The sequence below is a fragment of the Camarhynchus parvulus genome, chromosome 8, assembly GCF_901933205.1.
Source record: "Camarhynchus parvulus chromosome 8, STF_HiC, whole genome shotgun sequence".
NCBI lineage: Eukaryota > Metazoa > Chordata > Aves > Passeriformes > Thraupidae > Camarhynchus > Camarhynchus parvulus.
The window spans coordinates 12,096,041-12,122,033 of record NC_044578.1 but is presented as its reverse complement, the minus strand read 5'-3'; the positions used below and the strand labels follow the sequence as shown (position 1 = coordinate 12,122,033).

Genomic DNA, 25,993 nt, shown 5'->3' with positions numbered 1-25,993 from the left:
TGGAAAAAAATAGCTTTTGTAGTCACTGTTTTATGGCCTTCAATGTTATTTGAGTTACTACTTCTCTCAATGAAATTTTACCACATCTTTTATTGTGTTCTGCTTTTTAAATCCAAAATGGAACAGAGTACACATCTCAAAAGCAAGAAATGTTCTTAATTCTGTTTCAGATATGTTACAGGAAATTATTTGCAATAAATTTGTCCTTTGGAAAAAATGTAACACAGTGATACCTGGGCTTCATAAAGTGCTACCTGTCTTTAAGAAGCAGATTCAAAAGCTGAACACTGAGAAGCACAGTTGTCCTTTCTACATGTCTAGCTGTCCTGTTGCCCAAAGAAATTCTTAATGCTATGGTTCTAAAGTTGGGATTAAGCAAAAACCTTTTAAGTAAAATTCAGTTCCTCTTTTCTCTTGCAAAAATGCAGGTAAAATGGGAAATGTAAACGGACAGAGTTTACCTCTCATGGACCAGGAAGGTAGTCTGGAAATGTGAGATGTAGGAACTCATCTTCACCATGACCTCTAGCTTAGTGTTTCACTTGCTGTTTGATTGGTCATTGTTGAGGGAGCCAGAGAGATCACTGCCTCTGAGTGATACCCTCTGGAACTGCCTGTAGGAGACAACCACCTAGTAGCTTTTGGGATTTAGATGTTAACAGAGTAATCCTGATGTGGTTCTACTGTCTTTCTTTAGATACATTTAACATCTGCTGCATGCAGATCAGATAGATCACAAGATTTGGTGCATGGTAATGTACAACCTCTTTGCAGCTACTGGAGAATTATGTCCTTTACTAGAGTGTTTTTGGTTCTGACGTAACATGCACAAACTTCTGTCATACTGAGTTTGTGTTTCAGAAAGTTCTGCAAGCAGAGTTTTGAGAAATTAGTGCTGGAATTGACAAGAAACAGGTGCATTGATAATTGAACACCTTTGAGTCTTATTTTCCTTAATACCATTATACAGTGGCTATTGGAGTATTGGACAGATATGTGTACAAAGAAGAAGTAAATTCTTTGAAGAAAGAGTTAATGTAATCAAGACTTCACTCTCACACTCTGATAAATCTACTTTCATGGATGGTGCCGATTCTATTGAAAATGCATTGGGAAATCTGCAAGAAATTAGAATGCCAATAATGTCTGGCTGTAGTTTGGCTTGGGTTTGGTTGGATTTCTGGTTTTCTTTGTTGTTTTCTTTAAAGCAGTTGTATTTTCAGTGCTGAAACAGAACTTCTACTTGGGCTCCCATTCAGTTCTGCTGGACAGGGCATGGTTATCTACTGGCAAATCCCTTTCAGCAGGGGTCTGCTGTACTGCTTACTATCCTTTAAACAAAAATATTCTGATTGTGCATGTCCTGTTTTACTTTTCAGTTAAAGGATGTTTTTCCGTGAAAACAAGCAAGTTAGCAACAAAAATGAAAGCTAAATGGGAAATTATGCAATTTAATAACAGTGAAGCTTCTAAAACACTTTTGCTGGTAGCATTCAGAAAAACATTGATAGCTGCACACTGCCAGCAGTTCAAATCCAGCATATCCCCATTCAGCTGCACTTCACTTTGTGTTAATTCCTTGTTTTTGAAGGAGGTGAACCAAGAAACTAATGATGTGTCTCAATTACATTCTGTCTAATCCTGAAGTAGCAAGCTTGACACGGGGTATCTGCCAGGATCTTGAGGTTGGGTTTTGTAATTAAATCAGTGTGGGTGAGGAAGAGCAAAATATGATCTTGATTCTTGAATTCTGGTCTTGGCAGGTTTCGCCCCTTTGCTCCTGTAATAGCAATAGAGTAGGTTAATGGGAGCCACTCCTTGGGCATTTGTGAGTTTGAGGTCAGGCTCTTTTATGGAAACAGACCTTTCACACACTTAAACCAAACAGGAGCATATTCACTTGGAAAGAAATGCAGAAACAGTCCTGGTATTTCTGAGCCTGCCACAAGGAGCAATGGAGCAAGTCAGCTAGGGGAAAGCGCGCTTCAGAATTAGATATGAGCCTGAGCCTGTCCTTTAGCTCAAACACACCTGTCTGCCCGCTCCAGGGAGGAACTCAGCAGCCTGGTCTTAATTTCTGGCTTCCAAATGTATAATATGAACCACCCCAAACAAATAGATCCCATCAACTCCAATTAAAACCACTTTTACCAGCTAGCTCTGTGCCTGAGCAGTTATTTTATGAATCATTGCAGAGCCCCATGTATTTGCTCATTTGTGCCCATCACTGTGTGCCACCTGCACGAGGAACTCTCACTCCTCACAGTGTCACTGATGTTAAATATTTGATACTGCCCTTTGTGCTTTGCAGAGGCTCCCAGAAGAGCACAGGTGCTTTTGTGTGCTTCCAGCCCCAGCTGCCTGGCACAGTGGGAACACAGTGCTGCTGTTGCCATGTGACATTCCAGACCCCAGGATGCAGTCCTGAGTGACTGAAGGATAAGCCCATATCCTGACATAGAACAGCACCATTTCTTCTCATAGCCTTTGCTGCATGTTTGTAGCAAGTCTGATAAAGCTCATCAGATAATGCTCAAAGTTCCACTGCCTCAGTCAAGCTGTGTTTTCTCTCAGTTACTCCTTCTTCACATCTTGCTCACCCACACCATGATGGCCCCACTCTGGATTTCATCTGCAAGCTGTAAAGTGCTGATGCATTTCCTGGCTGTGTTTTCTGACTAAATATACTTTTTTGTTTTGAAATTTAGGACAGTGTTGCCTGCCTGGAAGTTTTTATTCCCCTTTAATCAGACTGTTTCCTAAGCTGCTTTCCTTCTGTCTAATCTCTTGCGTGGGACCAAAATGTTTAGACTTGAGTGACATCTCACTTATTCACATCCTGTCAGATGGGAGCATTGTGTTGTTTGAGTTCACAATATAACCAACCAGGAGCTGCATGTGACTGGAACTGGAATTGGGATTATTTTTTATCCATTCCTATTCAGAATCTATTAACCAGTTTTCCAAATAATTCACCTAGTCACAACTTCTCACCTCAAAAACCAGCCTTGGAACTCCAGCAGACCATGTTCAGCCTGTTCAGGGGCTTTTTCCCACTGTACTGTCTCTGACATTACTCTGCTACAACGTCTCTCCTTCTTTAGCATTGCATTTTAACAGCTCATCAGACCAGCTCCTCCGCTGGTAAATTAATGCTGTGTTCTTGGGAGAAAGACAGAAGGGGATCCTGGAGTACTCCAGATACAAGGAGGTCGTGCTCTGCTACCCTGAAGAGTGAGTGGCAGCTCCTTGTCCCTTGTGCCTGAGCTGCCACTTGGGTTGTGCTGAACACCCACACCCCTGACAGGCTCCTGAGACCCTGCTCTCCACAAGCAGGGGATGCCTGACCAGCTCCAAGCTTTGCCTGCAGGAGAAAATCTTCACAGCACTCCCAGGTCTTACTGTCACAACCCAGTCAGGGAAGAGGTGTCAGTCAGACAATAAATAACTAATTTGTGGTTTGGACACCCAAACTGATGCTCTGCACTTGCAGCTCTGAATTTTCTTGCTGAATCTCTGTTGGTCAGTACAGCAATGAGGTCTCTTCTGGGAGAGTGATGTTGATACACTCCATGTGGGCCTCTGCTCTCCAGAGGTGCAGGGGAGGAAGTGATGGGGAAAACTGTGACAGGACCACTCAATAGTTATTCCATCCTTCAATTATTTAACCTCTCTTTTACTTCTGTTTCACTAGTTTAAGCACCTTGTTCCTTTTTGTTCTCAAATTCTTGCAGATACCTCGCTGGTAAATGTTTTTTTCCAGTCAAAGACTAGTACCTTTAATGATATATACCCCAGCACAACCCCATTCTTCACATAGGAGTGATCACAAATTATTTCCTTTTTCTGGTATTTCACAAGTGTTGAAAAGACAGCACATTCTGTGTGGCTAAACAAAATGACAATGTCATCTCTGGCACTTACCTGATAATAAATGCCGTTCATGTTTAATTTATAATGTCTGCAAATATCAGCAAGAGATGAGGGAAACAGTTTGGACAATATATTAACTCCTCCAAGCCTTGTCCATTCTCTACAACTCAACCTGATTGTGACTTTAATATGTAGGAAACTTTCCTTTCCTCCTTCTTTTAGACTGTTCTGTACTGTTCCTTAAACTGGGACTAAGGGAATTTTCTGTTGTGAGGCCCTTTATTTCATCCAGACACGAAAGAACTGCGGATCTTAAATCATCCCTTCATACACACATAGCCTGTGTGAGAGAAAATATTTGTTTGCTGCACTAAGACCTTATAGGAGCTAGTTTTAGAGTCACCAGGTTAAAACTGGTTAAAAACTCCTGCTAAGCTACAAAAAGATCCCAAGAAGGCATTGTGAAAAGCTCTTGAAGGTGGTAGGGAAATGTGAAATCTTAACAAGGCAGAGCTTGCAGCAGTAAGATTTCCTATGCAGCAACTGCATGGTTCCCTGCCCAGGTGTAGGACAAAGATGAATCAGGCCCATTATGAAAGCAGTTCATATTTAAATGAGATTTCCAGCCCAGTTTCTACAGTCTCTAGTGGTTATTCTAAGCATCTGCTCTTTCATGCTGATTTAGACCAAGCTCGAATGCTGAATCTTTGGAGAATCATAAACAAATTGTGTTAAATTGCCATTAATGGAAACAAATCACAGGAAAGGAAAGGCAAGGTTGTTAATGGTATTGCTGATCTTAACTCGGGCTTTGATGGCAGTAGATGCAGTCCTGCAGCACAGAAGTGATGCATGTAAAATCACCCACTGTTCTGAGACCTCCAGACAGGCTGAGCACAGCGGGGGGGAGTAGCACTGGAATTTGTTTTACAGGAAGCCTTTCATTTCCTTGCTTTTGAGGGGTTAAGTGAGGCACTTCAAGCCCTGTTCTCCCATGAGGCTTACACTAGGGAAGGGTAGTTTTCGTTTCCCCCAGGGGCTCCATAGCAGCACTGGCAGCAGAGGCTACTGTCAGAAAGCAGCGGATGCAATGAATCAATGTATTCCCCAGCCAGCCTGGCTGCGTTTCCTTCCTCCCCGCTGCTGTCCAGCGCTCAGACTGCTGCGTCCCAGAGATACTGGGTCCACCTTGATAGATGGGTGTGCCCCAGAGGCCTCCAGCCTTACTTTCCACAGATAGCTTTGCGTGGATTAGGGGAAAATTAATTGTTGATGTTTTAACTGCATTAACTTTATGTCATGCGGGCAACACACTAAATAGAACATGAACATGTTGTGGTGTAAGAGCTGCTTGTAGTCCACAGTACCATCAGGCTTCATTAAACTCCTGAAAATCACAGCACTGGGCCTATGCTTGTTCCAGGGAGGCTCAGGTTAACAAACTCACCTCTGGTCAGGTGTCTTAATGATTCTCTTCATTTCTACAAAAATCTCATTTTGCATGGATTGGGGAGGACTGAAAATGCACAAATCATTCTGTTTGACTTTGGATTTCCACCTTGTTTGTTACTTGAAGGGAGGAACAATTTGTTTAGAAATTTATAAAAAGTAAAACAAGAAAAACTTCTGTGTGATTGTGAATCAATATGGCAAGTTTCACCCCACAACTAACTCTTCATACTATATGTCATCATATCATCAAAAAGGCTATCACAGAGATGTGCCCAGTGCAATGAAGATCTTTCATAGCTGTTTGATAAATCCACTACCTAAAGATTTTTCCTCATGATATTTTTCATGTAAATACACAAGCAGTATTACAAAAATCATCTATCCGAAATTGATAACTCAAAGAATTTTCCAATGCTTGTCACAAAAAAAAAGCAAATTATGTACTTTTGTAGCTGCTTTCCAATTGTAGGCTGTAATTTCATAACCATGCATTATTAAAATACCATATATTTACCATCTATGACATGGTAAATCTTGCATTTTAAAAGGGACATGGAATACAACAAAGGGAATGTTCCAGGTTCGTTTTTCTCCTCCTAAAATCTTATCAGATTCCTCTAGCTTCCAAGTGCATCATGCCCCTAAAATCCACAAAACATTCTTCCTTTTTGTATTGGTACGCTTTAAAGGTTCTAAAATAATTTAATTCTCTCTATACAAAAATGCACTCATATTAATAAGCACAAGTAGTAGTTCTGTTTGATAACAGAACTACTAGCTCAAATCAAAATGGAACTCTAGAGGGGTATATCAGTTTTTCATGGTTTTTTTCTTTTTTTTTTGCTTTTAAAAATCTATAATACATTCTCAAGAGACTAGCAGAGGTATGATTACATTTACATTGATTACTATAACAGTAGTTGATTCTATCTAACTATGACATTTATGTAGAGTAAAATATATGCTTGCTGTAATTTTAAGGTAAAAATGGAAAATGGATTTTATTATGCAACTCTACCATGTAAACATCTTACCAGTATTCAGGTACACATTCCTATATCTCCCACATATCTTTGAGTTATTCAACACAAATTCCCTTGGAAATTATTTATAACCTTCTTTACATTTTGATTGGTAATGATGAGATTTTAGAGCAATATAAATCATAGAACTGCCATGCAGAAAATAGCCAAAAATGGAAAGTAACCTAAAAAAACCAAGCAATCCCAACAACCAGCTCCATGCCCCCACTGTCATTTCTCAAGACAGTGCAGCTATTCAGGAAATGCCTTCTGTATCAAACAGACTTGAATGTAACATTACCATTTAGCCATGATAATTAACCTTGTCATTTGGCTAGTCATGCCCCTAAAGTCTCCAAATTTTTCATAATTTACTGGAGACAAAAAATCTTTAAAGCAATGTATATTCCCGAAATTCTGCCTGCAGTGTTCAGTGAGTAGCTGTGCAGCATTAAATGCATGTGCTTTAATTGAATTAAGTAGCAACAAAGCAGGTGGACTCTATGATTGCTGTCACTTAAAGAAACCTTTCTGCGTAGGCAGGATATTTTGTTAGGAAAACATTTTTTTCATCTATAAATCCCATTGTTTTTCCTGACATCCTTTAAATCACAAATCCAATGACATTATAAATCATGTAGAATTTGGAATATTACTTTAAGCCCCTGGGCTCCTCTTTGGAGTACTGTCTGAATAAAAAATTCAGGTTGTTTACAGAGAGAACTCGATATTATTTTTGCCATCATTTTTAATCTTGTAGAATATTTTGTGTAAAAAGGAATGTTTAGATAGGCTGTATGAGAAAATCCTTTCTGTTTTTTTCAAACTTCTTCTCTTGCCTTCCTCATTAACCTAGTAGTTTTCCATAGCCTACTTCCATCAGTAATTTTTACGTCATTAATTTCAATGCAAGCAGGATGTGGTCCAGTAAATTATCTCCCTGCACAGTCTGCTCAGTATTACTTTAGTCCATGGGAATAGTGAAATGAAAGCTCCATGTGAATTTAACTCTTTAAAATATTCATTCTTGTGTTTGCAATGTAAGTTACGGCTGTTCTTCAAGGTTCAAAATGTTCCTGTAATGATCTGAAAGATCTCTCAATAAGAAAGCTTACCAAGGCCATAGAGTCACCATTAAATCCCTTGCAGACATCATAAATATTGAGGAAAGACACCAATAATCCAGTGAAGTTATTTAGGTATAATTCTAGAGAATTTGTTGATAACCACTATATGAGTCATTTTAATATTGCTTATAAATCCTTTGGACCACTGAAAAAAGGCAATATTGCTGGATATCAAGGACTACAGTTGAACTCCTAGAAGAAAAATCAGAAAGAAATGTTCTTGCATGTAGCCTTTAGACTCCTCAGCTCTGTTATTCTTCTACTTTAAATCTAGTCCTGCCACTATCAGTGACCTTCTACTTCTCATTTTCCAAGACTACAATCCCGTGAGCTTTCCAAAGTCAACACACACTCTTTTCTAGAATCTGTAATATTTTCACAAGACCGAATTAATTTTACAACTAACTGTAATAGGGTAGTCCACTCTTTTTTTATTGTCACTAAACGCTAGGCAAATTTGGGTTGCAAAGGAGTCAGACACACACAAAATACATTAGAAGTGGACCCTGTAATTAAGGTTTGCAAATTTTTCTGGGACCTGTTCTCTGCAATGCTACATGACAAACCAGATTTTTTCATATTCTCATGCTTTTTTTTTTTTTGAACAGGGATCAACATCACACTTTTTCCTCCCTATCATAATTCCACTTACACTAATTAGGTTTTATTTTGGCATTCTTTAAGATCCAAATGATACACATCCTCTGCTGTATTCTCATGAATACCAAGGCTGTGGAATAAATATTGTTGACATGCATTGGCACAGTGCTTTTATACTTGGATTCCTCATTAAATTACATTACATTTTAGTTTTAATGAGCATAATCCATTTGATACTGTTGACCCAAATTCCCCTGAGGAAAACTGCAGCTCTGAATTGATATTTGCATGTCTGAGTCAACTGAGTCACATTCAAAATCATGTCAGACTTCAAATCTCAAAATGTGTCCTGTTTGAGTTATGCTGGGGGTTGTGACTAAGTTTTATTCCAGAAATGTATTCCGGCAAGGCTTTGTGGCTCTTGCTGTACTTTAATCTTGTCACTGCCCCAGCTTGCACGACACTTTCCTTATCTGCATCCTATCTCTGTAAACAGCTTATGAGAACACTGACCATCAGGAAGCAGGAGCACCTTTCTAAAGCTCATCCTTGGGTGTCTTTTCTGAAATCATATTTTCCTCCCTGTCATGCTCCTAAATCAATTCTCTTCTGCAATAAATTGTTATTTCTCTCCCTGTTAGAATTCTTTCCTGTCATTCATCATGTTATGAGTACCTTTTGCTTGAGAACAGGAAGAAAATCCCTGTACATTTCAGGGAGTCCTTAACTCTTTTCCTTTCTCATGATGTAAAAAATAGAGAATTCCACTCAGGAGTGCCACCTTCTTTGGGAGACTTTCACTGATTTTTGGTTTCAAAGTTTTGGGGTACTTCAAAAAAATGGGCTATTGGAAAGATGGATTTATCAGTATTGTGAGTGTTTTTCTCAGTTTGATAAGTAGTGGGCCTGGATAAGAAAGGTTTTGAAATTTTTTCAAGTTCAGTCTGAAAATTATTCAATAGATAACAGAAAGCTCGGAAGATTTTGGAGAGGAAATGGTTTTATTGAGTCATAGCAGGAGATCAATTATGCAGTTCAAAGCATGAGTTTATGATTTTGTTTGACCTTTGATTAAGATTGCTGGATCCCCATGCTCATAATGACAGTCTCAAACTTGTGTATATCACTCCTTTAACCATGTCATTGGAGGCCTGGGATTAGCCCTGTAAAATTGTTCATGTGAATTTTCAGGTACAAAAATTATGACTTGCAGAGCAATTGCTAAGAGGAAAGCGTCAAAACATGAATCTTGCTCATCTCTTTGTTAAGATGATCTCTTTGTTAAGACCTTTGGGATAACTAAGAAAAAACAATATACTTGAAGACTCAGGCCAGTCAGCAGGATGAATTTGTAAGCCTGTTTTTACAGTAATGCTGAGAAATACCAGAGAAGGTCTTTTAAAACTGGCCATAAAAAATGTTCATTTAGCTATAGTGGTTTTGCTTTGATGTCAGAGAATTAAGGGGGTGATTTCTTTATAGCCTTTTGAGCTCTGTTTTTTATAATTCAGAATTCCCAGTCACATTCTCAGAGTGAGCTTCTACCTGTAGATTTTTGGATAGGAAAAAAATGTTATCAATTACAGCCATGGCAGAACACGCACTTGTCTCAATCCTTTATTCCAAGTGTATATCCAATTAAACCATTCATTTCAGCATCCCACTGATCTCTCACTTGTTGATTCACACAGGATGAGGGCAAATGAGTGCTGCTGAACACCTGATTACATCCTTGGCAATGGGAAAACTCTATAGACAAATACCAAGACTGCCAGCTCAGCATTCAAGACTTATGCAAGTGAAACAGCAGAGACAAATTAAGCTTATAGAAAACTGCTTTCTTCAATCATCAAATGTAAATATATTTTTCCATAATTTGTCTTGCAGATGATAATGAGTGTGAAAATGCTACTCAGCCTTGTGGAGAGCATGCCAATTGCACAAACACAGAGGGAAGTTATTACTGCACGTGTATGAGTGGTTTCAAACCCAGCAATGGTCAACAAATTTTTGTTCCTAATGATGGAACCTCCTGCGTGGGTAAGTTATTACTGTCTGCCAGAGAACTTACACTGTCACTCCTCTCTTATTGCTTCTCTTAATTTTAGAAATCTAGCAAAATGCTCTCATATTTGTGAAGTTTGGAGTTTGTGTATAAAATTCCCACATTTTGGACTGGAACAGGCTTGCTTAATATTCCAGTTCAGGCCCACACTTCTCCCTGACAACAGAGCATCTGCCATTGCTTTCAGTGATGCTTGCAGCTTGACTCTGCTTGCAATATATTTAAATCCACATGTCACAGATTTACACAATAAATATATAGTTAAGGCCATACAGAAATCACCAATTCACCCATTTATGCCACTGTTTCACTGATCTGTGAGCAAGCTGGTCACATTCTCAGGAGAAAAAGTGACAAAATATTCTGCATTCAGATCTGGATCAACAAAATTCTCCGTAAGTTTGAACTAGTATACTTCAAATATCTTTTATTTGGAAATTTGTTTAGGATACTTTTGGTATTTTTCAAGTTTAATCAAAAGCAGCAAGCAAGATCAGTGGTTATCCTACCTCCTGTGCCATTCATTAGCCTCTGGTTCTGTAGCAGTTGAATGGAACATGCTCAAGATTACAGGGGAGGAAAAGTTCTCTGGAAAAATGTTATTTCTGAACAACCATGCAATCCTTTAGGATTTCCTCTGAATGGAAGAACTGCAACTATTTCTCTTTTTCAAACTCCTGGTAATTTTCTCTGTATGTTGCAAAAGTCCTCAGGGAATGGGAAAATGAGAAATAAATCTATTGCCCTTTACACCTTTATGCTGACTGTGTCTCATTCTAGGTATGTCTCCTGTGAGCTTGTGAGTGCTGACAACCTCTCTTCTCACTGCTCTTAATATCAGCAGAGTGGTTGCATATTAAGCCAGAAAGTGATCTAATCGACATTTCTTGCCCATTGCTCACATCCATCTAAAAGTGCTCTGCTTTATCCAGCTGCTATGAATCATTCTTAAATTAGCTGGGATGGAGACAGTTAGCACATTGAGCTGTAAATATTCTCACCATTTCTGCTCCAGGTTTTGATTTTTACATTATGATATTTCCTCAGTTTTGGGAGTTTGTCTTCGAACTTATTTCTCTGACTTTCTTTGTGTCACTTTAACTTCTTACTCTTAGCTTGATAATTTCTCCTTTTTTCCCTCTTTATTGGGCAGATTGATCTTTTGCTTTTATCCTCTACTAGAGTACTTCTTCTTTTTTGAATATCCACATGGAGGAGCCAAGAGCTTTCAAAACTCATACTGAAATGAAAGAAAATTACCTGTGGCCCCCTTTTTTAATTAAACAAGCATACCAATTACTTTACCAAGATGTGAGTCCTAAACACAACCTTTTGATTTTTTTCCTTATCCATCACAATTATTTTTTTTCTTTATCCAACAGGGAAACCATAATAGGATATTTTGTACCCTATGATTCTGTTGCTACAGGTAGCAGATACGACTTGCACATAAGCAGCTGACATTTGTGTATTCAGGGTGACAGCTGAAGCAAATATTAGCCTTTCATTTTAAATAGAGTGCAAGTTACTTAGTACAAATCACAGAACAGGACTTCCAGGTATCCATCCTACACAAGTTTATGGGGCCCCACAATATATTTTTAGATTCTGTGAAGTCTTAAATCTTCTTTTTAATATATGTATATATGTACATGGCAGTAACTTTAAAACTAGTGTTTGAATTTTGGAGAGTATGCCATTATGAATCCTATTTGTTCATGCCCTCAAACCTACCTGAGTTTCCAGTAGTGCAAGTGTGGCACAAAACCTTGTGTGTGCAAGTCACTTTCAAAGTCCATGCACATACCTGTGTGTTCCCTCTTTGGAAACCACAATGAACTCCCAAGTAAAAAGTGATAGTGTTCCCCAAGGTAGTAGATCAAAAGAAATCTTGGGAAAATGGCTTTGAGAAATGTTGGTTCACCCTTAATCCAGTCAGAATACTGGGTTTTGAGTTGAGGGTCAAAAGTATTTCACCCACGTTATCAGGTAGAATTGCTGAAGAGATGACAAAGACACAGATAGAGGAAAAACTGGACAGTAGGAAGGGAAAGAGAGGAGAAGAAAAGGATAAAGGCAATGGAGAAGAAAAAAATAAGAATGCAGAGATGTGACATTTCTGAAGACATTTTTCTGCTGTCCTGAAAGTGAGCTATTAAAATCTATTTTTTGATTTGTGCAAAAGCCATACTTTTCCTTAGACTTCACAATTTATTGAATGTTCAGCTGCAGATAAAAAAGTGAAATAGAAACCTACTTTTTTCACCCCAGTCAACAGAGTAAAAACATGAAAATGGCCATCTGTGAAATGAAAGTGACGTCCACGCCACTCTGCTTTTTCTGGGAACATGCTATTAGCTCCCTTCAGGTATTTCTGAGAGCACTGGGAAGGCACCCATTCTCCATCCCATCCTTTGCTGTGACAAGGGAGCTGTACAGTGGATGGATTCTGGCGTTGGGCCACGTTGCTAACTTTTCTTTTACCTTTGCCATTCATAGCCTTTTACATTTCTACTTTGTGTGTGCTGCTGCCTTCCACAGTGTGGAGACACAGGGAGGGAACATCTAGTCCTTTGCAATTGGAGTTTTCAATCACTTGCAAGCTACTAATAAGCAGAAGGTATAATGTAGACACCAAGCTGTCTTGACTGGCTGGTGAGGAATCAAAGCGATGTAGGTACAATCCTGTAATTGGCAAGACTGAACATAATAACTGTTCTCCGTACTTTTAATTTAATTGGAATTTCCTTGCCTGCTGCAATAGATGAGGAGTGACAAAGCAAAGAAATAAAATAAAAGGTTATAAATCTATTTTCACACTAGCCTAAGTGCTGTTGGTGATATTATTTTTCTGATCGCAGCTATTATAAAAGCTTCAAAGTTCAGCTGCAGGATTTGTTTTGAATATTTACTGAAAGGCCAGGGCTTTTTACAGACCTATGGCAAATGCTCTTCTGTTTAAAAAGCTGTTGTTCTTCAACCTTTGCTCAGGAATGCTGTCTGTGAAGACTGCTCATGCAGCCTTGGCAGCCCACTCCTGCTCCCACAGCACAGCAAGGAGGAGAGCTTGGGATCCTCACCCCCAAGCTCCACTAAAATTGGATTGCTGAAAGCAATGACAAGCTGTTGTCCTTGTGTGGTCCAACAATTGCATATTTGGTTAAAAAGGCATAACTACAAACTATAAAGAAACAAAAGCCTACAGCTACTGCGCACAGCATTTCAAAGCAGGAACTTGAAAGCTGCATTCTTGCAACTGTCACAAACTGTTGGCTGCTCCTGACAATCTCATTGATTTAAAAGGGATACGAAGCTGATTAGTACCTTGCAAGTTCAGGCATATTGCCTTTTAATTTTGTCATCCAGGAGTTGTTTTTTCTTCTGAAAACAGTAAATTAAATAGGCATGATATGGACCCATTCCATATGGCCAACTCAACTGCAGAAAGTCTATTTGCATATACTCAACAGGCTGTCTCTATCAGACTTTAAATAGCAGCCCTGTTGCCAGAGATGAGCCAAAATACTTGAATTACTGAGGTTTTTTTGATAATCCTCTCTTCTCATTAAAATCTCCATTACACTTTATATCTTATATAATTACACAAAGAATTTGCATGACTGCCCAATAATAACAAATTACTTATTTACTGATCTAAAAGTTTATAAAAAGTGTCATGACAATTTTGAAACATTTGTATCAGTAAATCATATGGAAACCTGATCCTTAGTATTCTCAAAGTCATTCAAACATTACTTTTTTTATTGTAAGTTTTGGCAAAGATTGTTGTCGATCACTGGTGTTTTAGCACTGCATTACATGACGAATGGCTTGTTCAGATGTACATGCCCTCCATGTAGCTGACAAGGCCAAAGAAATCTTGGGTTTGAGGGTGATGGTGTTTTCTAGTTAGACAAACTGGCTTTGTCATGATTTTCACCCCTGCCACTTCATTCAAAGTCTCTCTGTCTTACAGAGTCACGCAACAAGGCACTGACAGAAACTCACTTGTTTCAAGCAGAGCTTTATAATTTACTGATGTGAGAGGTTATTTAAATGCCAACAGTAAGAACTTTAGCCTTGTGTCTTTAAATGACAGCATTTAATTATGAGGTATCCTGTGTGTAGCACTACATCATGCTATTTTCCTTCCCTTTTGCCAGATTGGTTCATGTATTATGTGGTTAGCTCCATGACTATGAATACTGAGGTCACAGAAACCATGCAAATACACATAATGCAAAACTCAGCTCCTTAAAGAGAAACATTAGCAGTTTGGGACATCAAATATGGAAATAAACTATTGCCCTAATGCAGAAAATTATAATTTAACTTCCTGCTTTAAACTTCCATGCTGGCACCAAGCCATTTAAACGCAGAGTTTTCTTGGTGGCTCTGCCTGCAGAGCAGTGGTGAGTGCTGGGGAGGGCAAATGCACCTTCAGTCCCACATCTCCTTCCTGTCTGTTCAGGAGTCTGAATGGCTTTTCCATGGCAGCTTCTGAGCTTCAGGCTTAAAACACATATCAGGTTCAAATCAGAGCATTGGCTCATTGTGAAAAAGAGATATATCAAAGTGAGTTGGGACTTCAACCTTAAGTCCCAGGGAGACCTCTGTCCAAATAAACAGATGGCCCTCAAGTATCCTTCATGTATTTTTTTGCATTCCCTCTATATATCCATATGCATGTAGTATATCTTTCCATTTTTCAATAATAACCTTATTTCACATGTATTGTTGCTCCATTTTGTGCTCCTTTTTGACAACCACCAAGATTGTTGTATCAAAAGCAGAGAGTGAAACTAGTTCCTATATGCTAATCGTGTATTTCCAGCCACCCCATAGTCTGCTTTCTGCTTGTCTGTTTTGAACACGCCCTCTGGCTGAGCAGAGGCTGCCTATCAATTCAGATAGCTCTTCTCCTCCACTGATCAAACACTTCTCTTTTTTCACCAATTTCTTCCCAAAACTAAGCATCATACCAACTCTTGACTGGTATCAAGAGCTGGTATGATGCTTCTCTCTGCTCCATTCCCTGCACTGCCTTCCCTTTCCTTCAGTTCAGTTCTCAGGCTGTTACTTTAAACCCACTCGTGTACCACTTCATTTTTCAGATATACCTGTCCCAAATCTCTTCATGTTTTTCTCCTTTCCAGCACAGCACTTCACAGTCCATTACTTCATTCTCCAGAATTATTTGGTATAGTTCCCAGCTTGCTTTCTCCATTGAGTTATTTGATCTTTATCCTTAGCCAGCCAAATAATGCAAAATAATCAGCTCTCCTAAACTGATCAATTCCTGGATTCCCTTACTGGAATTCATTGGTTTTAGTCTTGGACGATGCCCCACCCAGTTACTGAACTTGTCTACTTAATGGCAATTTATTTAGAAGCAAAAAAGACATTTTAGGCAAATGTAATTTAAATGTGGATTAAAAAAAAAAAAGAAAAGGATATGCCAAGCACTTTAAAGAGAACAGAGTTTAATTCTTAGATTAACAAGATGGACAGAGTGAGCTTTTGCAGTGTCTTTTTAAAGCTGCAACTTAAAAGACAAGTCTGCAGGGTTTTTTTCCTTTTCTAACTGAGCAGAGAAAAATCTATTTAGCCTAATCTCTGAAAAATGGATTTCAGATGATTTGCATCATGCTAACCATTTTGTTATGATAGAATTAATATGGTTTTAAAACATGAGCAGTGTAGTATTATAGAGCAATAAAAGTGGTGGTATAAAAATATGATCAATTATGATTTATCCTTCTAATCCTTAAGTATTATAATTGGCAGGGGTTTTGCCATTGAGATTGTGGGTTTAGTAGTTGCTTTTTTTTATTACATGAAATTTTATTATGAAACTGCTTGTAGTGTGCAGGGCTATTATCAACAAAGCAGCAAGGTGTTATTCTGTACATACTTAATAAAAATTCAATTTCTCACAATATTTGCAGATGTAGATGAGTGCAGCAATGAAGGAAGTGTTGCCTGTGGAGATCATGCAAAATGTGAAAACGTGGATGGAGGGTTTAGCTGCTCCTGTAAGGAAGGTTATCAACCATCCACAGGAAAATTGCAGTTTAAGCCAAATGATGGCACTTCCTGCCAAGGTACATGATATTATAAAGGTTTATGTGTTATTATAGAGATACATCTTCTGAGAAACCCACCAGTGCCTATTTATCTTCACTTAGATTAATCAGCAAGACATGAAAAAGAGGCAAGACTGTGGCATCTACAATTCCTGAGAATAGAATAATTTTGTAAATGTATTTTTGCTAAACAGTGTGATGAGATCCATCTGAAATAATGGATACCTCCTCACACTTGTCAGATCTGTACTGCTCTCTGTAAATCTGAGCTCTCTCTGCCCCACCTGTGGAAGTCCCATAAAAGGGACCAAATTCTCCACCTGAATAAAACAGCTCATTCCAATGCAATGCTATAATTTTAGCCAAGATAAAGTCTTTGTAATTGTGGTCTGAGAATGGAATGCTGTGTTGTACATGCATAAATTCAGAATGCTGGTGGTTTGGGGAATGACCTAGACAAGAGCTTTTGCAATTAGTATGTATTGAATATTGATTGAACTGCAATGTATAATTAGTTTCCCTTTTTGTTTTTACAGAAAATCCAAAGGCCAAGTGTGAGTTATTCAAAGACTGTATAGCTGAACATATTAATAGAACTTTAGCCAGAGTAAGTAGCACTGGTTTGTAGATTAATTTTCAAATCCTTTAATTGTTTCTGTTTGAAACTGCTATTTCAATTATAATAGTTCTTAAAGAGTTTTTAACAAAGGCTTGAAGCATACAATTGAACTTAAGCATGTTGACAGAAGGCTTTTTAATAATTTCAAGTTATTTGAACTGGGTTGTATGTTCTACTCATGATAATAACTTCCTGGGAATCTGCATGTTCTCTTTCCAGCAAAGTGAGTCATGATGCATGAAAAATTCAGAAGTGTGGTAATCACTCAGCTGTTTCTGTAATTTCTGGAGTTACACACTGCTGCATTTACTGATGTGCAATTATTTGCTTGTTCAGAAGGAAGGCAAGATAGCTTACAAAAGTAATGTCAACAAGTGACTAAATAGAAAAGGGAGCCGTAGCATCTTGGTATGCTGGTTTATTTACTCCTCAAAGGCAAGTGTGTAAAGTGATACAGGATTTATACAAACAAATACTCTGTGGCCAGAGTATTTTTTACCAGAAATTTTTTTTTTTCACCAGAAAAACAGATTCCTGAAGCCAATTAAAAATATATTAATGAATGCAGTATCCATTATTCTACAGCTACAGTATTGTCTAATTTTAAAGGATAAATTAAGCATAAGCATAAATACATTAAAAGCAATTGTATATGTTTGCATTTGATATTAAGCAATTTGATTCAGTTACTGGATTCAAAAAGATATTATTTTAAAGGATTTTATTAACCTAGTATTACATATATGTAGTGTTAACATAGTTTTTATCTTTGCCTGCAATGTAATGCATCATATCAAATATAATACCTGCTTATCACACTTAGGTGCAAAGGCATGGTAAGTGTTACAGCAGAATCTCAGAGTGAGATTTTTTTAAAGATATACTCAAACTAAACTTAAATTAATAATTAAAAATACTTTCTTGGAAATAACTGTCAGATTTTTAGCCTGTTTTCTAGTTCTGTTTAGTTATGGTCAAAGACAAAGCAAGCCCCATAAAAGCTGTTCAACAGCAGAGAGTGGAGATCATACAAAATCAGATGTTGGTGTTTTATTAATTAGATTCTAGGATTGTGAAGCAAGAATTCTTCTCTTATTGAGGCATGAGACTGAAATGTGGAAGGTTAATCTTCATCTCACACTCTCCTGCCTACATTTTAAACTAGCTGTTTTATGTAACTGCATTTAGCAGTTTATAAGCTGAAGCACGGAAGGAGAAATAGGCAGTACAGTTCACTCAACTACATGCTTTATAATTTGCATATGAGAAAAAACATCTAAAAAAATACAAATACTTCCCATCTGTTCCCCCCTCTTCAGTTAAATTTTAAAAGAAAAGTCAATAGATTAATAAAGAAGCAGAATAATCATATCACTGATATTTAAGTTTTTTTTGCAGAACATTTACTAGTTCACTTTAGACCATCAGGATAAATAGAACTTAACTGCTGTAGGGAAAAAATGTGTAATGATAGAACACCATTTTTTTTAATTGTGGTTGTTTGTGAGGCTTATACTAGACATGTGTAATATCAATAATTTATAGGTCAACCTGTTGATTGGGTAGGAGTGTTTATTCACAAGTGTCTTATAAACCAGTATGTTAATTAACAGAAATCAGTCTGTGGGGTTCATTTTCATGTGCAGAAATATGGCTTTAATTGTTTCATTAAGATATGAATTCTGGCATTTTTCAGATTAGTCATCTAAAAACACCTCTGGAGAAGCTGCAAGAAATTAATAAAAACACTTTGGGACCTCTTTTACCTGTAGAAGTGATTTCATATGTTGAAGCACTGTCCTATTCACCGTGGAACACCGTGAGTGACCCTGTCTCTGACAGTGAAGCCCTTCAGAACACCACCATTAACGTGAGTGGATCAAGCCTTGGAGATGTGGGTTTGTCCTTATTCCAAAGATAGCCTGTGACTCTTCTCAAACACGTGCTTTTACTTACAGGTTTTGGTCAACACTGTGAACAATTTTTTACAAAAAGACAAAATTACAGCCTGGGAAGCTCTGCCTGTGGATAACCAAAGGTGGAGCCTGACCAAGCTGCTGCACACAGCAGAGCAGGCCACACTTCTCATGTCACAGAGCTTCAAAAAGACAGCCCAGCTGGATGCTAATGCAAGTGACATAGGTAAGATAAAGAAAATTATTCTAAGGTATACTTTAGATGTGGATTAAACTGAGGAGTTTTTTCAGCACAATTATAAAGATTAGAAATGGTGTTATGCGAAAGAAACAGGTGTTAATTTGTATGATTTTTGTAACTAACACCTGACTTTCAGTGTAGGTATCATAATTTTCAAAGACTAAACCTTTGAGTCCAGAGCAAAAAAACAAATTGAGTCTGTAGGAACTCGTTTTCATATTCTCTTTAAATCTCTCATTATGGCCATATTCACACAGTCTAGATTCATTTTATAAGCACAAAATTATCATATGCATCTTATGTGTATAAAAAAACACCAGTGGAACAAAATTTGGACTTACTTTCTACAGATTTTTTTTACTGTTTTTGGTTAAGTGTAGTTCTTACAAATGAACTTGGAACAAGGATTGTACCTAGTGAGTTTAATCTTGAGTGGCTTAATCTCAACAGGAATTTCTCATTTTAAGAGGAATTCCCCAGGAGGAGAATTGGTCAGTCTCAACTGCACCATTTTGTTCACCTACCTTCTCCCTGTGGGCTGCTGTCTTCCCATGAATACCTGCTGATTTTGCTGTGGTAATAATAGTCTTACCATTCCTTCTACTGAGAGCAGAGTAAGGCTGACCAGCCACTCTTGCAAATCCTGATAAACCATTGCAGATTCCTTTGCCAATGGCCACTCCTTCATCTTTATTTTTCTGAATGTCCCCAAACTGTATGTGATCTGATTTCTTATTTTAGATTTAGTACAGTCCTTCAGTGTCTCTCACCAGCTTGCTGTTTTATATGATGACTTGATGAGTAAGATTCCTACTGTGGTCTCAAGGCAGGTCAAACCACCTGTTCTTCCCTCACCTTTTCAAAAATAAATTTGAGTGATGAAAAAGAAGGGAGGGATTTGTTCCTCGACGTGGACTCTGTAGAATGAGATGTGTTATTGCAGAGCCCCTCTGGGTCTGCAGCAGGTGCAGGGCAGTGCCAGGTGCTGGCTCTAAAGCCCCTGTGCCCCCCTCCCCACACCTCCCTTGCTCAAAAGCAGAGGCTCTCATGAGCCCAGGGCTGAGGCCATGAAAGTCAGCAAGAGAGCGTTTGGGTGCAGTCTCCAGTGGAACTGTAGGTATCAGTCACCAAGGTGACAGAAAAAGCTGATAAAGAGAATGGAGAAGAATCCCCATGTTGAAAGGGTAATGATTGTATTCCTTGGTTTTATTCTAAAATGGTAAACTGGATGAGCCCATTTCCAAATTGGACTTAAACACTAAAATTTTTTGCTATTGTTTTTCAGCGTGAATAAATTTTTCACAGGACTCAAATGTGCCAGACACAACTATTGTAGGATAAGACCTACAACATCACCCCTCTCTCTCTCCACCGCTTTTTTTGGTGCAAGCTCTTGAACTATGAGCTTTACAAAACTCCAGCCAAAGAAAACGATTTCTTATGCCCGTACAAACATTTTCTGACAGCTGGTCCATTGAATAGCTCATATTATTTTTGTGTGCTGTGCTATAAGCAACGCAGATGGTCTAGCTTAGTGATATTCCTCCATCAGTCACGTTTTAGATTTGTTTTGTTTCATTTTGTTTTGCTTTGTTTTGTTTTGTTTTTAAAAAAGCCCTATTGACTTCTTTTTTTTTCCCATCCTGGGTGATTGAAACTCAGCACCATAATGAAGCAAGTAAAGAACTCAATAGTCTCTAATGTAGTTTTTGTCCTAAGGGGTGATGCTTGTTTGTTTGCTTTTTGACAAGGCACATCATTAGTTCATGGTGCAATGTGTATTTGGTAGCGTAGATAGATAACCATAAAATACATACTTTTCAAAAGTTGGCTTTTATCAAATGTTATTATTCAGTGGAGAATTTTGTGCTTTCCTTTTTATAATTGTGATTTGTAGCCCCTTTCAGAAATGCATTTTTAATAAAGCAATAGCTCTTCCTAAAGTAACCTACATTGTTTTTTCCAGTACCTAATTTAAGGCAAGGTAAATAAGAGACTATATTTTTCATGGAAAGAGTAAAAAGAGAGCAAAATGTATGCATGAAAATAAAAAACATAGATGTTTAAACAAACACGTTATATTAATGACAGTTTTCTTGAAATATTTTGCACAATGATAGAGTCTTAAAATTCACAGTAATTATGCAATCCACTAGCACACTTACTAACCCAACTCTAGATTATGGCAGGCCATAATGGAGTCATGATTTGTACAGTATTTTTCTTGTTTTACAGCACTCAAGGTTTTTGCTTTTGATTCACACCACATGAAACACATCCACCCTCATGTATACACAGGGGGAGATTACATAAAGATCTCTCCAAAGAAGAGAACGGAACCTCATCCAAATGGTAAGAAACAAAGGTTGGAGAGTAGGTGGGTTAATAAACACCTTAGATAGACTTTTACCCACTAGAAAACAGCGAAATGTGCAGTTTATCAAGACTGAACTTCCCCACTGCTAACTACAAAGAATACAAGGTATTTTTATCACCCTTTCTCCTTGATTGTCTCAAGACTGATATTTCTAACATATCCATTGGCACAGTGAGTGTCCAGTGAGTTTTCACACTGGTCATTGGTACTACGGACCTGAGTTTTATCCATTTCTCAGCCATAGATCTGCTGTATGACTTTGGACTGGCCCCTTCAACTCTCTGTGCTACTTCTCCTTCAAAATTTAATGCATTTTTCTATTCAGAGGGTAGCTCACTGGGGCAAGAACATGTAATCTTTAGTACCAGAACCAGCAGGACCCAGATCTGGCTTGTAGCTCAGAGTGCTACAGAAAGGGCTTACAACTACTGTTGTCACTAAATATAAATACATATCACTAAATATAAAACCATGTGTTTAAACAGCTCTGGACCTATACCACATAATTCAATAAACATGGAAAAGATTTTTTAAACCTTCATTTCCATCTAATCTGTATCTCAACTCATATCAGTATCTAAAAATTGAGGTACCAAGGAGATAGTCTCTACATTTTCTAAGATCAGCACTGAATCCTAAAATATCTTTTGCTTTTTCCCATACTGGGTCCAGTGTAATGGAGGTCAAAGCAAGACAGGTATTTCAGAAAAGTCCAGTATTTACTTCAGGTCAGAGACATTTCAGTTTATAAGAGTTGACACCACATGTGTAACCAGTTGCAGAACAGCAGCAAGCATACATTACTCTAGGAAAAATACATATGCATATATCTAATTAGTATTGCCAGTGCAAACACACATTTTTATTTCCAATGTCAGTTACGTTGTTTTAAATAAAGCTATATTTCATTGTCTCTAAAACATTTTTATAAGTATTCCACAAAGACTCCATCTGTTTTGCATATTTTATGCAATAGCAGCAATAATGTCTATTGTTTATTGTTTCCTTAATGCCTTCAATTTTGTTCTTCCATAAAACCCCACAAACTCCTAACCATGGTGTGTTTGATTGATAGGCACTGTAGCAGTTGTCTTTCTGCGGTACAGCAACATCGGCTCTCTGCTTTCCTCGCCCAAAAACCTCTCCTCCAAAGACCCTTCTGAGCAGAGACAGACAGTAAGCTCTGCAGTTATAGCTGTTGCAATTAGCTCAAATCCACCCACACTCTATGAGCTCGAGAAAATAACATTTACCTTAAAGTATGCCAAGGTAAGGCAGTTTTTTATTATCAGCTTCAAGTAAAACAAAGCATTAGATAATCATTTTATGTGATGTAAGCATACCTGCAGCATATGATGAACTAAGACATAATTCTGTTTTTGCTGATGTGAAGTTACAGTTTATTACTCTAATAAGATTAATCTCAAATGTGACATCCTAAGTGCAATATACTAAATATGGTACAGAGGAAAATTGCTATGGGACTTAAGCAAGGGCAATGATGCCATCTTTGCTGGGTTGTAGTATGGATAAAATGTAGATGTCTGAACCCGAGAATATTACAGGATCTTGATTGTTCTGTATTTAGGTGGGTTTTCTTTCTGAAAGTTTATCAGAGAGTTAAGCATGTATACTAAAAAAAGGGGAAGTAATGCTTCAAGGTTAATGCAAAAAAGGTAACCTGGAATTAGGGGGGAATAGCAGAACCTATAGTTTTGGAGCTTTGTTATTTCTGAAATCTGAACATATTTATTTAAAACTGAGAGGTTTACTTCCAGCAAATGCAGATTTTTGCTGGCTTGAATCATGTGTGAAAAATCACCTTACACAGCACAAAGAATCATCAGAAACATAACAAGAAAGAAATTCTGTAGAGAGGTGAGCAATGGAACAAGGTGTTAACCTTGGTTACAGAGCTTTTAAATTTGTTACTTCCCTTCTGAGTTAGAAATCACCTTTATATAAATTTGCATATATTTATAAAGCCTATATTACAGGGGAGACTTAGTCTTTGACTAGATTTAGTAAGCACTCACTGTACTAAATAATACTAATGGTCTTACTCATCACTGTTGTGTAGCAGGTGATATAGCAGGTGTGATATGACCCTGGCTTTATCCCAGATTGCTTTGTAAAATGCATGGAATAAGTCTCAGCTTTTGAACTGCTCATTTGGAATGGATAAGCAATGTGGCTGTAACCTTGGAGTCTACTCCATGTTCAGCAGGTGCAAGCATATATATAACAATGTTTTCAATAGGTAAAAATTCCAACATCTTTGCAGGTGCCAGCAGGGTTCAGTAATCTGATTAGACTACACGTTTGGTGGGGTTTTAGCTGTGTGAATAAATGGCTTCCATCCCCAGCCACGTTTTAATTGCTTGGAATAGGCCTTGCAGAATGCGTTTTTTGTTTCCCAACCTTCCAAAGATAACAAGCATTTTTTAATGAATTGTGCGGCCTAGCGTAAGAAAGGTCTCTTGATGGGAAATATCCTGCCTTTTGCCATCAGCAGAACATCTTGTTTCTGTTCCAGACTGCAGATAAAGACATTAAATGTGCATTTTGGAACTACTCAGACACAATGAATGGCAACTGGGCTACAGAAGGCTGTGAGCTGACACATTCCAACTCCACTCATATCTCATGCAAATGCAATCATCTGACTCATTTTGCTGTTTTGATGTCCTCAGGTGGCTCCGTTGTAAGTCCTATTTTAATTTAGTGTTTTACCTGATACTTTCTTCTGTTTTCATTCCTTATGTTTTTATTCTAGTGCAACCTGCATACTCTCACCCCTTTTAGGTTGTCTCTTGGTTTTGCTCAGCAAACACACAATTTATTGTGCACAAAGCAAACAAAATTCCTCCCATATGTGTTTGAATTTCCTTATGTCCTTTCTGCAGTATTACAGAGCAGTGATGCAGCAAAGTATCTTGTTCCAAAAACACAGTCTGTTGTGCTTATTTTTGGAGCACTGCATTTCATTTTACATCCCACTTTAATACTGCTGTGGGCTTTATCTGCCATTCATTGGTGGTCAGTAACCATATGGCCCGGAATTTCTGTCTCTCAAAACTTTGCCACCCATTTGTCTAACCTTGGCATCTAAAAATCTGCTTTAAATTCTCTCTGGAGAGTTTGCAGCAGCATAAGCATTCTGAAGTTTATGGCTATTAAACATGGGCACTCCTGACCAGCACAAAATTGGGAGGATGGCCATTCAATTTATGTCCTTCTTATATTAAGAAGCTCCACAGATTTCCAGGGTCTCAGTGGGGATCTGCAGGAGCTCAGGTCCTGCCTCAGGAGGCAGCTTTATAAGGTATCAGAACTGACAGCAAGCAGAATATTAGCATGAATATACTGTATTGAGACAGTTCTCTCACACTGTGAATTTCATGCTGATAGAGGCTGTTTCCTGGTTGCTAAATAGCATCCTAAGTCTTCAGTTGAAATTTAAAACCTTTGCAGGTACCTATATAGTTATTTTGAAAAGAAAGGCTGGGAGGTGAAGAATCTCTCATCCTTTATTTAGTAAAAAAGTACTGGGATACTTTTTATGGTCAGCTGAATACCATCCTTTTGCTGATGTACAGTCATGTATTTCAGAGTTTCTTTGTTCAAATAGCAAATAGCAAAAGAAATTGTATTCTTATACAGAAAATATTCACGTCCAGTATTGAAGTATCTTGTGTTTCTCAGGAGAAAGTTCATGTTAAATATCTGGAATAGCATTTGCTTGAAGTGATTGTTATTTCAGAGTCTTGTTTTGATCATGTTGCAAATTCAGTAAGACAGTTATTCAGTTTTGCTTATCTAAGTCACTGCTGTGATAAGTCCTTTTATATTAGAAAATATTTGTGTCATATTAATAGATGTCCTGCTGCCAGTGTATTTGTCATTCACTGAAATGATCTGATTTTGAAAATCTTATTAGGAGATAGTGATGTTAATAAAAAGTTTTGTTAAGAAATATCAGAAAATGCAAGAGCAGGAATATATACAGTTTATTACTAATTTCCCCTAGAATTATATCTGTCTCACAAAAACCCAATACTTTTTAGATTATCCAAAGTGTACATTTCCAGTGAAACTCTACAAACAGTTTTGATTAATATTTTGTAGAAAAGAAGAAAAGAGCTGTATTATAGAATGAGGTCTTTCTTGAGATGTTACAAAGCTGTTCTTTTAAATACTATATTATAATTTTCCCCCAGGGTGTTACAAATTATAGCATTCTTACAAGAATCACTCAGCTAGGAATAATTATTTCGTTGATTTGCCTCTCCATGTGCATTTTCACCTTCTGGTTCTTCAGTGAAATTCAAAGCACTAGAACGACAATTCACAAAAACCTCTGCTGCAGCCTTTTCCTGGCAGAACTTATTTTTCTGATTGGAATTAATATGAACAATAATAAGGTGGGTAGTTTTCACTTGTGCTTTGATTTTGTATTGCAAAATAAATATACAATATAAGATATGATCTTCCTTCTGCTCCCCACACTTCCTACCTACAACAGTGACCCTGCCTTCCCAGTACAGCAACAGGAAATACAAAACGGTCATTTAAAGAGGCAGGGCCCCTTCTGAACTGGTGTGTATTGACTTTG

General features: G+C 37.7%; 1 protein-coding gene across 1 annotated transcript in view; it reads left to right on the top strand.

Annotated features, from left to right (window-relative positions):
* Positions 1-25,993, top strand: part of ADGRL4 (adhesion G protein-coupled receptor L4) — a 73,601-nt gene that overhangs the window by 27,914 nt on the left and 19,694 nt on the right. The window contains exons 4-12 of the mRNA XM_030953908.1: positions 9,962-10,114; positions 16,088-16,243; positions 16,762-16,832; positions 18,541-18,714; positions 18,803-18,986; positions 21,237-21,353; positions 22,454-22,647; positions 23,915-24,082; positions 25,599-25,802. Of these exons, the coding sequence (XP_030809768.1) occupies positions 9,962-10,114; positions 16,088-16,243; positions 16,762-16,832; positions 18,541-18,714; positions 18,803-18,986; positions 21,237-21,353; positions 22,454-22,647; positions 23,915-24,082; positions 25,599-25,802 (1,421 nt within the window). The remainder of the gene's footprint in view (positions 1-9,961; positions 10,115-16,087; positions 16,244-16,761; positions 16,833-18,540; positions 18,715-18,802; positions 18,987-21,236; positions 21,354-22,453; positions 22,648-23,914; positions 24,083-25,598; positions 25,803-25,993) is intronic.